The sequence below is a fragment of the Chelonia mydas genome, chromosome 2 (assembly GCF_015237465.2).
Source record: "Chelonia mydas isolate rCheMyd1 chromosome 2, rCheMyd1.pri.v2, whole genome shotgun sequence".
NCBI classification, from domain to species: Eukaryota; Metazoa; Chordata; order Testudines; family Cheloniidae; genus Chelonia; species Chelonia mydas.
This window is the reverse complement of record NC_057850.1, coordinates 18,174,848-18,187,106: the sequence shown is the minus strand read 5'-3', so window position 1 is coordinate 18,187,106 and position 12,259 is coordinate 18,174,848. Positions and strand designations below refer to the sequence as shown.

The 12,259-nt window shown below is 42.0% G+C and overlaps 1 protein-coding gene across 7 annotated transcripts in view; it reads right to left on the bottom strand.

Annotated features, from left to right (window-relative positions):
• Nucleotides 1-12,259, bottom strand: part of ASAP1 (ArfGAP with SH3 domain, ankyrin repeat and PH domain 1) — a 372,441-nt gene that overhangs the window by 88,530 nt on the left and 271,652 nt on the right. For all 7 annotated transcript variants that reach the window (XM_043539090.1, XM_037892008.2, XM_043539091.1 and 4 more), the window contains one exon: nucleotides 1,154-1,241. In XM_043539090.1, coding sequence (XP_043395025.1) covers nucleotides 1,154-1,241 — 88 coding nt within the window. The remainder of the gene's footprint in view (nucleotides 1-1,153; nucleotides 1,242-12,259) is intronic.

Genomic DNA, 12,259 nt, shown 5'->3' with positions numbered 1-12,259 from the left:
TAGAAAAACACTATATGGGGCATATTCTGCCTTGTAAAATCCCTTTTGAAGTAAAAGGAGTTGCACAAGACAAAATTAGGGCAAAATTAACCCAAATAGGTACATTTTGTTTGGAAAAAAATAAAATCAACACAAAGAAAATGTTATTGTTTTTATCACCATCAAAATTAACTTCAATGATTAAGGCTAGGATTTAGTCATGGGTATTTTTAGTAAAAGTCATGGACAGGTCACGGACAAAAACAAAAATTCAGGCCCCTAATCTGTCCATGATTTATACTATACCCCTGACTAAATCTTGGGGCAGCTGCTGCTGCGGGGGGTGCACCCCAGGGGACTGCTGCTGTATGGAGCATGCCCCAGGGGGCCGCTGCTGGGGAGAGTGGGGGCAGGTGCACACCTGCTCCAGCCGCCCCGGGGACTACTACTTGGGCTGGTGCGGATGGCTGTGGGGCCGCCTGAGTGGCTGGCTGCAGAGTCGCTCCAGCAGCGGCTGGTGTGGTTGTCCCCAGGGCCACCTGAGTAGCTGGCCCTGGAGCCAGCTGCTTCAGCGGCCCTGGGGTCAGCCACACTGGCCTCTGTAGAAGTCAAGGGGGTCACAGAAAGTCAGGGAATCCGTGACTGCCGTGACAAACACAGAGCCCTATCTATGACACAACGCAAGATAGACAGGCACAGGTATTACTAAATGGTTAAAGGCTATCTTTTATGAAGGAGATGAAACTGAAGTTCCACACACAGTATAGGGGGTATTTTGAACAAGTACTGATAGACTGTTAAAACTGCAGAATAATTACCTGACTGAATCTAAGCAAACACGTTCACGCATAGTTGCTACTCTTCATAACAGTTAATTTTGTGCACAGTGCATCTTATGGTTTGCAACAGATACACAGTATAGATATTAGAAAACTTTCCATACGAAGATGTATATAGTCTTGGTCCTTGAGTCAAAATCAGAGCTGGATCCAAATATCCACAAAACTTTGTACAAGTTTGGACTAGGAGCTTAATTTTGCATTTTAGACTCACTTCTAGTTAAAATAGAACCTTGTAATTATTTTGCTATACAATAACACTCTGTAAAATCCCAGCCAATAGACTAGTTGATAATGAATGGTGTAAATATTTATTCACTTAAAATGTCACATACGTGATATCAGATCAAAAGACTTCTTATCTTCTGCATTTGGCTTCACCTGGCAGGTTAGTAAATTCAGTTTGGCAGGTTGCCTGTTGGACTAAAGAAAAAAAAATTACCTATAGCAGTCTTGATTTAGGGCCCTTTTCCCACTGAAAGGTATTTTTTCCATTCCTTTTATATATGGTTATAGTCACATTTTAATCAGTATAGATGGAGCAGTACAAGAATAACAAAAGCCCCTTTTTAGCAATTCATTTTTTTTAAATAATTTCAGACATGTCTGAAGAAATGAAGATTTTTTTTTAAAAAAAAGTCCCAATATTTAATTTTCCTATTGTGTTTAATAAACACAAAGATTCAATTGTTATCATTAAGCATTTTTTGTTACATAATGAATACACACATGAATGCTTCCATTTTCCTTGCATTTTATTTCATTATTTCATTCAAGTAATTGAAAATAGCTAAAAAGTAACAAAACAATCTTGATAAGTATATACACACAGTACATATATACACACACAACCCCCCCCACACCCATTTCCCTTACTGGGAGACAAGTGTCATTTTGTCAACTAACGGGTAAAGAAAAGGTGAAACCAAATTAACTATACAGGCTGGCTCTGTTTTTCCAACCAGTTTTGGTGGTTGAGCTGAATGTAGCTCCTGTGTAAATCCGGAAGGGATTATTGCTGACCACTGCTTTAGTAAATATGTGTACATAATGTGCTTTGTTAAATCTTTTTCTATATTTTCACTTACCTGACTGTGGCTCTGGTTCAGGAAGGTAGTTAAGCATATACCTAGCTTTAATGTATCCACTGACCTCAACTGATTACTCACATGATCAAAGTATGTTTAAGTACTTTCCTGAATGGTCTAATATGAGCACACAGGAATCACAATACATCTTTCCACTGATCTATACTGAAATTCTTCCGTATACAAATCCTCAAGATCTAGTTCCTCTGTCAGCTTTCAAAATACTCCTCAGGGTAAGTGCAGTAAGTAAGTTTAAATAAACCTTGTTTGAGTGAACTGCCACCAAAAAGGTTTTGGTTGTCCCCTGCAGTCCGAAATAACGTAAATAAAATAATGACTAGAAGAGCTGCCACCAGGCTTATGGTCATTAAAAAGTTATATTAAATGTGAATGCTCAAATCACATGTAGAGAATAAGGCTTCAACTCAAATGCAAGAACAAGTTAGGGGACCTTCAAGAAGCATATTACATGGGTCTCAAAATATCCACAGTTAATATCCTTTTCATCCCCCATAGCGCATGCAAGCAAAACGAGACAAAAAAATAGACTGATTAGATTTAGGAAGGATGATTTCTCCATTTCCCACTCCCCAAACTACAATAGAATTTTGCTAATCCACACATTGTATAATAGCCATTTCTCAGAAAAACGTAGCAGAAGCTTAGTGAAGTTTATTAAGATTTTGCTATTTTATAAAATATACCACATTATATTAGAACAATTGGGTAATCTTTGTTTTGCTGATGACATCCTCCTGCGTTCAACATATTGCTTAATGGAAGAAAAGACACAGATTTTGGCAGACACTGCAAAACAAGTTTATCAACAAGAGGAAGACAAAATATTTGGCCATCAACATCCCGAGAGCAACCATCAGAGCAAAAGGCGACACTAGAAGTAAGTCATTTTACATATCTAGGGAGTGAGAAGTGCAACAATGGTGACACCATGCTAGATATCAAGCAATGAATATCAAAAGCAGCAAACAACTTTCACAAACTTGAAAAGATTTAGAAAAGTAGCATAATTGGCACTGATACAAAATTACTAATTTTTAACACCACCAAGTCTGTCCTCCTTTATAGAGCAGAATTGTGGAAATCTGCAGCAGAAATTGATAAGAATGATCAACTCATTCCAAAGTGAATGCCTGTGGAAGATTTTCAGAATCCATTGGAAAGAGTTTCTTGCAACATCAGAAACTGAGTAGAGTAAACAAACCTAAAGCACCAAACATGGTAAGATGACGATGAACATATTTAGGACACACTTTAAGGATGCCACCAACATGACTTCCACATCAAATGATATTATGGACACCACCTGGGAAGAAAAAAAGAGGGCAACCTAGAGAAACATTACACAGAACAATTGAGAAAGAAGCCAAATCCATCAACATGACACTCAAGAGGCCTGAACAGACCAGCACAAGACCTAAATAAATGGTGGAAACTGATGAACACCCTATTATGCACCTGAGGGCATGGGAATATAAAGAAAGAAGATGTTTATTAATACATTATGATGTGTTACCATACAGAATTAAAAGTGAGTCATAACTGTGAAAATAATCGGATCTCTTTCTTCTACACAGTTAATAAATGGCAGTCATATATCACATTCATAAGTAATTCTCCAAAACCTACTGTGGAAGTATAACATTGTATAAGGGGACATGCTGGATACATTGTATATGAGAGGGCATGCCAAAACATGTTACAAAGTATCTGAGGGAGCACACGTAGGGACAGTTAGCTTTTGAATGGAGAAGCAATTAAGATAGAGCCAGCACGTCTAAGAAGCAGGCATCAGAATGGAAGGTGTGAAGGACAATTAGTTAAGTTAACTGGAAGCTGTTAAAGGAGATTGTTAAGGGTGGCAGGTAATTGAAGATACGTGACTGGTCTCAGGGATCTCGAAGGGTGGTGACTAAAATCTTTTTCTTCTTTTGTCTGTAACTTCTCTGTAATTTGTTCTCCAGCAAGCTGTATAAATTAAGAGACACAAGCCCCACTCGGGGGGCTCACTTCTAAATGTATTAGCAGAGCAGCTTTGCTAATAAAACAGAGTGGTCTGATAAATTGTGAGTCTGAGTCAAACTTTGACACTACCATACTAATATTGTTGTGCCATACTGAACTAAACTTGTGCCGTTCTGAAGATCTAGATCTGCCTGGCACTCATAATGATAAAATTATGTCACTGTTCTTTAATTTATTTAGTGAAGGCCTGTTACTAACAATCATACCTGAGCCACAACTAATGGTTTGATTTTGATTTGATTAATGAGGTCTTTTCAGTATTCAAATATTGGGGACTCTCTGCACAGATATAAGACGTTTCCCCTCTCTATGCAAGCTTGATATAAACAACCTAAGCCTCTACAATACCTTTTTAAAATTTATCATCTTCACTGCCATAAGGTACCATTTATACAATAAGCAACACAACAAAAATCTCTGATACCAGCTTCATACTGACAGGTCTCAGAGTAACAGCCGTGTTAGTCTGTATTCGCAAAAAGAAAAGGAGGACTTGTGGCACCTTAGAGACTAACCAATTTATTTGAGCATGAGCTTTCGTGAGCTACAGCTCACTTCATCGGATGCATACTGTGGAAACTGCAGAAGACATTATATACACAGAGACCATGAAACAATATCTCCTCCCACCCCACTCTCCTGCTGGTAATAGCTTATCTAAAGTGATCATCAAGTTGGGCCATTTCCAGCACAAATCCAGGTTCTCTCACCCCCTCACCCCCCTCCAAAAACCACACACACAAACTCACTCTCCTGCTGGTAATAGCTTATCCGAAGTGACCACTCTCCCTACAATGTGCACGATAATCAAGGTGGGCCATTTCCAGCACAAATCCAGGTTTTCTCACCCCCCCACCCCCATACACACACAAACTCACTCTCCTGCTGGTAATAGCCTATCCAAAGTGACCACTCTCCTTACAACGTGCATGAAAATCAAGGTGGGCCATTTCCAGCACAAATACAGGTTTTCTCACCCCCCCCCTTTCCAAAAAAACACACACACACAAACTCACTCTCCTGCTGGTAATAGCTTATCCAAAGTGACCACTCTCCCTACAACGTGCATGATAATCAAGGTGGGCCATTTCCAGCACAAATCCAGGTTTTCTCACCCCCCCACCCCCATACACACACAAACTCACTCTCCTGCTGGCAATAGCTCATCCAAACTGACCACTCTCCCCACAATGTGCATGACAATCAAGGTGGGCCATTTCCAGCATAAATCCAAGTTTAACCAGAACGTCTGGGGGAGGGGGGTAGGAAAAAACAAGGGGAAATAGGCTACCTTGCATAATGACTTAGCCACTCCCAGTCTCTATTTAAGCCTAAATTAATAGTATCCAATTTGCAAATGAATTCCAATTCAGCAGTTTCTCGCTGGAGTCTGGATTTGAAGTTTTTTTGTTGTAAGATAGCGACCTTCATGTCTGTGATTGCGTGACCATAGAGATTTAAGTGTTCTCTGACTGGTTTATGAATGTTATAATTCTTGACATCTGATTTGTGTCCATTTATTCTTTTACGTAGAGACTGTCCAGTTTGACCAATGTACATGGCAGAGGGGCATTGCTGGCACATGATGGCATATATCACATTGGTGGATGTGCAGGTGAACGAGCCTCTGATAGTGTGGCTGATGTTATTAGGCCCTGTGATGGTGTCCCCTGAATAGATATGTGGGCACAGTTGGCAATGGGCTTTGTTGCAAGGATAGGTTAACCACTAACCCAGGAATGGTGTGTCTGTAGGGGATACGCCGAGGAAGCTAGTACCAGGACACAGCAGCCAGTGCATGAATGAATGCAACAGGGACCTTCTTGGGCTTTGCCTCTAAGGCAACTCGAGAGGATTTCTGAATTTTAGGAGGTAGAACCTACTGTAGGGGACTTTGATCTCTTCCCCTTAGAGGCTCAGTTTTCCTTTCTCCCCTGACCCCAAAGGTTTTATTATTTGTAGAAGATGATTCCTTAGAGATGTCCATCTCAGATGAGCTAGCAAAGGAGCTAACTTTCTGAGGATTACTCAGGATTTTCAGGCCCAGTCCCTGTAGTATTTGAAGAGGGGCTCATGGACCTCTCCCAGCAGAAACAATTTCAGGTGAGTCACTCTTGCTTTTTGTGTTCTCTTCAAGAACAATTTGCAAATGGCAAATTTCTCCAGGACGTACAATTACCAAGAGACATAATAAGCATATTGAGTCCATCTTTAAGGGACATCATTGTCTCAGATGAAGGACAATTTCTAAGACTGATAACTTGTGTTCCATCATAAGGATTGGACCTGGTACTTGAAAGTCTCACTGGTACAGAAAAGTTCTTTCTTAAGAGAAGAAAGGAAACACTAAACAAATGACTACACCTAATCACAAACTACCAAATATCTACTGACCACTTATTTAAAAAATAATGGACAGACTTCAGAGTGAGAAGCTTTAGTTTTATCTCATAGCCACAGACTGGTGAGAAGGAATTAAGGGACGGCTGAGGTCACCCCATCCTTTAAAACCTCAGGTGGACACCACGAGGATATGCAAAGTGCATGTGCAACCCCATATGCTGCTGGCCAAAATAATCCTAAACTGAGTGCATGGTGCATGTGAACCAACAGTGCAATATATATGGACAAGCACTTGAACAACAACAAAAAGAGGAGGTATCCTAGGAGAACCAGAAACAGCAGCACAGTATAGGACATCTAAACGTCTGCCAAAAATCCTGTTTTTAAAGCTGTTTTGAACAATCTATTAACTGAAATGCAACTGTATGAATGTTACAATAACCTGAAGTATTTTGAGTGAGAAGCTTGGACATTGCCAAGTTCTGTCTCTTAGCAATAGATGGTGAGAAGGAATTAAGAGCTATCCCCAAGATCACACAAGATGTCAGTGGCAGCGCTTGCAGTACAACCAGGTGTTCTGACTGAGGCCAGCACCTTACCCACCAAATGCAAATTACAGCAACAAAGCATATTTATTAGATTTTACTTCATCTGCAAGTGTTAAAATGTAAAGTGCTAATTCTGCTAGATACAACAAAAGGACTTCAGAGGATGTCAGTCACACATGACTTCATGAGTGCTAAATTTAAGAATTTATGAAGAAGTGATCTGCAGTTTTAATTTTGTGCGTGTCCTGGGTTTAGCCCATTAAACTGCTAGACTACAGGTTTCTGAGTAGCAGCCGTGTTAGTCTGTAACCGCAAAAAGAAAAGGAGTACTTGTGGCACCTGAGAGACTAACAAATTTATCTGAGCATAAGCTTTCGTGAAGTGAGCTGTAGCTCACGAAAGCTTATGCTCAAATAAATTACAAGTACTCTTTTTCTTTTTGCTGGACTACAGTAAAACTATTAGTGAACTACTGCAAGATTTTTTTTTAATTAAAAAAAAATCTGTTAAAATCTGATTTAGATAAAAATGACACATTCTCTACTAAGAGAAGTACACACTAAGACAGTGATACTTAGATTGAGGCTTCGGAGCTGCAAGTGGCTCTTTAAAGCGTCTCCTGTGGCTCTTTGCAGGATGTGATATTAAAACACAGAGTGATTTAATTATTAACCAATCAGGATGCTTTTCCTATGTTATTAACCAATTATAGTTGATAAAATAATAATACTTGGTCAGTCATTTTACTATGAGAATTTATATACTTACGAATTTATATACACACATATATATAAACTAAATATTTTCCTTGTAATACTGTTTAAATATGAATATACAGTACTATAGTAAATGAAACAATGAATTCACACTACTGTGGCTCTTTTGGGTAATGTTGATTGCTAATTTGGCTCCCAAACCACTATGGTCTGAGTATCACTGCACTAGGACTTTAAACGTTAGTCTAAAACCTTACACACTTGGCCTCTAAATTTGAGATCTCCTTTCATTTTTAATCCTCTTTCAAAAAAAAATGGTTACCTACCTTTCATAACCATTGTTCTTCGAGATGTGTTGCTCATGTCCATTCCATTCTAGGTGTGCCCATGCCCATGTGCACGGTCATCCGAGATTTTTGCCTTAGTGGTATCCGTAGAGCCAGCTGGGGTGCCCCCTTGAGTGCTGCGCTCTTGCATCGGTATATCAGGAGCTCTCAGTATATCAGGAGCATTACCCTAAGCCCTCTCAGTTCCTTCTTGCCAGCAACTCCGACAGAGAGGCAGGAGGGCAGATAATGGAATGGACATGAACAACACACCTCAAACAACAGTTACGAAAGGTAGGTAACCATTTTTTCTTCTTCGAATGGTTGCTCATGTCGCTTCTATTCTAGGTGACTTACAAGCAGCATCAATGGAAGTGGGCTTAGTTCACGGTCTTGCTGCTTGCAGCATTGCTCTGCCAAGGCCAGCATTGCCTCGAGTTTGCTGGGTAAGCGCATAATGAGACGTGAACGTGTCGACAGACGACCAGGTAGTGGCCCTACAGATCTCTTGGATTGGTACCTGTGCCAGGAAGGCTACTGATGACGCTTGTGCCCTAGTTGAGTGTGTCATCACAATTGCTGCCGGAGGTACCTTTGCCAGCTCATAGCAATAGTTGATGCAGGCCGTGATCCAGGACGAAACCCTCTGAGCAGACACTGGACGACCTTTCATTCTGTCTGCCACTGCAATGAACAACTACATTGACTTATGGAACGGCTTTGTTCTATCTATGTAGAAGGCCAGCACCCTCCTGAAATCCAGAGTGAGTAGCCTGCGTTCCTCATTTGACACGAGAAGTGCCAGGGGTGCCAGAGGGCGAGGCACGAGGTGATTCTTGGCAGGACAATTTGGAAGCTGGACGAAGGGCAGCCTCCAACGAGGAGAGCCCGCAAATGAATATCCCGCTCTGAGTGCTGGATTGAAAATTTTTACAAATACAACACTTGTCCTTCACATGGGATTCCCCAAGCACTTGCAGCAGCTGCTGTGGGGGTCACTTACAGGCAAAGGCCTGTTACAGTCCGCATAGGGCTTAAACTCCGGAGACTGGGGCATGCCCCACCTGGGGCGAAGTTCCCATTGAGATTCTAACTCCCAACTATACTTACCAACTACTTAACACTAACTACTATAAACTACTGTTTACAAGGCCCTAAGGCTCAACGTCAGAAGAGACGAAACAGCTAGATCTTGCTATGCCAGGAAATGCTCTCCAACTAACCACCACAGGTGGTCAGAGGGAACTGAGAGGGCATAGGGCCAGCATTGCCTGATATACCGACACATGAGTGCGACACTCAAGGGAGTGCCACTGCCGACCCTATGGATAGCGCTAAGACAAAAATCTCCAGTGACCTACTGTGCACACCTAGAATAGACTCGACATGAGCAAGCACTCGAAGAAACAAGCTATTTCCTGGCAATGTCCCAAACTTTGCTTCCTTGCAGCTACTCTAAAAGCCTTCGTTTTAAGATTTATTTGGCAGCTCATCTATCCCTATCCAGCTAACTCACTTTACATAGGAAGTGACCAGCATAATAAGAATCTTGCTCTATGTAATAGACAGCAAGAAATAACTAGGTAATAAGAGAGCTGGCATCTTACCCTGGACATTGATCAAAAAGTCTCTGGTTTTGATAGGGGTACAGAGTCTGAATTCCCAAGTGTCTCACTGAACACAGATGTCTTGAATGGTAGCTCCATGCTCTGTGCTATCAGACTGGCTTATCTGCATTTTTAGGGATAGGGTTGGAAATTTACAATAGATGAAAAAACCTGGCATTTATAACTTGTATTGTGGTATCAACTAGACTCTTCAATCAGATCAGGGCCTCACTGTATTAAGTGATGTGCAGTTATACACTGAGAAGACTATTCCTGCCACAAAGAGCTTGCAATCTCACAGACAGCTTGCAATCTAATTGATATCATCACTATATCCAGACTTAGAGGCAAACACAGTGCAACCGTCTCTCAAATCTCTGGCAATGCATCTCAGTCTGGACCTGCAATACCACAATTTTAGTTATCTCCCTTGAGCAAAACACATGCTAAATGGCAAAACAAAAGCCATGAATATTCTGTGATAATCAAGTTTTATATTTTCACAGTGATATGGATTCCAAAGTGTTATATAAACTTTAAATTCTTTCAAAATCCTACCCAATATTTTATATATAAGTTATTAGGGCCTCTAAAGCTTTGGGATTTGGACAGACATCCAAAAAGTCTGGATTCTTACTTGACCCTAACAAACTTTGCCCCACAATGACCCACATTCCTATGTCTCCAGACAAACTTCTATCCTCAAAAGGTGTTCCTTAACTTCAATTTTCTTGGGTGAAGAAGGAGGGGGAGAGGAAGCCAGTGGGCAGCTATCTCCTCTCAATGGCATCTTTTGGGGGAAGAGGGAAATTATGCGGGCCATCCCTAGAATTTCAGGGGAGGATGGCACATCCATAGCTCCTGGGTATCTTTAGTGGGCATGTCATGCTTTCTTGCTTCCTTCCTTCATACGGTAAGAATTTGGCTCCCCACTCTCCCAGCCACTCCTGGGAATACAGGAGCAGAGGAAGAGGAAGTTACTCACCTTGTGCAGTAACGATGGTTCTTTGAGATGTGTCCCCCTATGGGTGCATGTGTGCCCCTGTGCCTCTAATCGGAGATTTTCGGTAGAAGTGTCCCGGTGAGCCTGCACATGTGCCCTCCCCTCCCTCGTGGTCTGCCTCGAGGCTATTTAGCACTGCACGGGCAAACCCCCCTCACTTCCTTCTCTACCGCAGAGCCCTATAGAGAACTCAGAAGTAGAGGGGAGGAGGGCGGGTTGTGGAGCACCCATAGGGACACACATCTCGAAGAACCATCGTTACTGCACAAGGTGAGTAACTTCATCTTCTTCTTCAAGTAGCATCCCTCTGGGTGCTCCACTGTAGGTGACTCCCGAGCAGTACCCAATACTGGAGGCTGGGACTTCAGAGTGGAGTCTTTTACTACAGAGAGTACTATGGAGTTGAAGATGGTGTCAGCGGCCAAATCTTCAGTGATCGCATAATGTTCTGCAAAAGTATGGGCAGAGGCCCAAGTCGTTGCTCTACAGATTGCTGAGATAGGGGTATCCCTACGGAATGTGACTGAGGTAGAAACTGACCTTGTGGAGTGAGTATGGACTCTGGACGGAAGCAAATTGAGCCCTTGATAAGTAATTAATGCAACTAGAGACCCAACTGGATAGTCTTTGAGCTGATATCACAGAGCTTTTGGATCTTTCTGTGGACAAAAGGAAGAGTTTAGGGGATTTCCTGAAGCCCTTAGTCCTGTCCACGTAAAATGCTAATGTCCTTCTAATATCTAGTATATGCACAATTATCTCCCAGTTGTCACAATGTGGTTTTGGGAAAAAACAGGGAGATGGATCTGTTGATTCATATGGAAAGTGCAGAGAAAGTAGGGAGAAACTTGGGATATGGCCTTAGAGTTACTCTGTCTTTAAAAAAAAAAGGCCGTGAACGATGGATGTGCCATCAGGGCCGCTATTTCTCCTATGTGCCTACCTGAGGTGATGGCAATTAGTAATGCTGTCTTCATGGACAGGTGTAAGAGAGAACAAGTTGCCCTGGACTCAAAGGGAGGTCTAGCCAAAGCCCTGAGAACTAGGTTAACGTCCCAGGCTGGAGTGTCCCAGGGTGGTGTCACATACGGGAAGAGATTCCCAGTGCCCTTAAAGAATCTATGCATTAGTGGGTGAGCAAACACCAAGTGGGAAGCCAATTTTGCCGCAAGATGAACCTTAAGGGAGCTGAGTGAGAGTTTAAAATGTAGTGCAAAATCAGAGGAAGGAAAGATGAGGTTGGGTCTGTGTGTCTCAAATGACACAAACTTGGAGTCGTTTCCATTTTGTAGATAAGTATGTCAAGTGCCCAACTTTTTGTTGTGTTGCAACACAGCTTTCAGCTCGTCAAAGCATTCTGCCTCTAAGCCTTGGAACTAAGAAGGAGCCAAGCCTGGAGGTGGAGGACCCGCGGGTTGGGGTGAAGGGTCAGCCCATTGTTTTGTGAGAGCAGGTGAGGAATGGGCTGAAGAGAAACCGGAGGGCATATTGCCATCTGTGTCAGGTAAGGGAGCCAGAGTTATCATGGTCAAGAGGGGCAATCAGAATAACTCTCGATTTGTCTCGTTGAATTTTCAACAGAATCTTGGATAGAGTAGGAAATTGGGAAAAGACATACAAGTGGGCCCTGTCCTGTGGGAAGATGAGAGCAACTGCCAGTGAATGTTTCCCCAGGCCGGTCCTGGAGCAGTAACAAGGACCTTTCTTGTTCCATTAAGTAACGAAGAGATCCATAGTCAGGGTTCCCCAAAGAGTGGATATATCTTG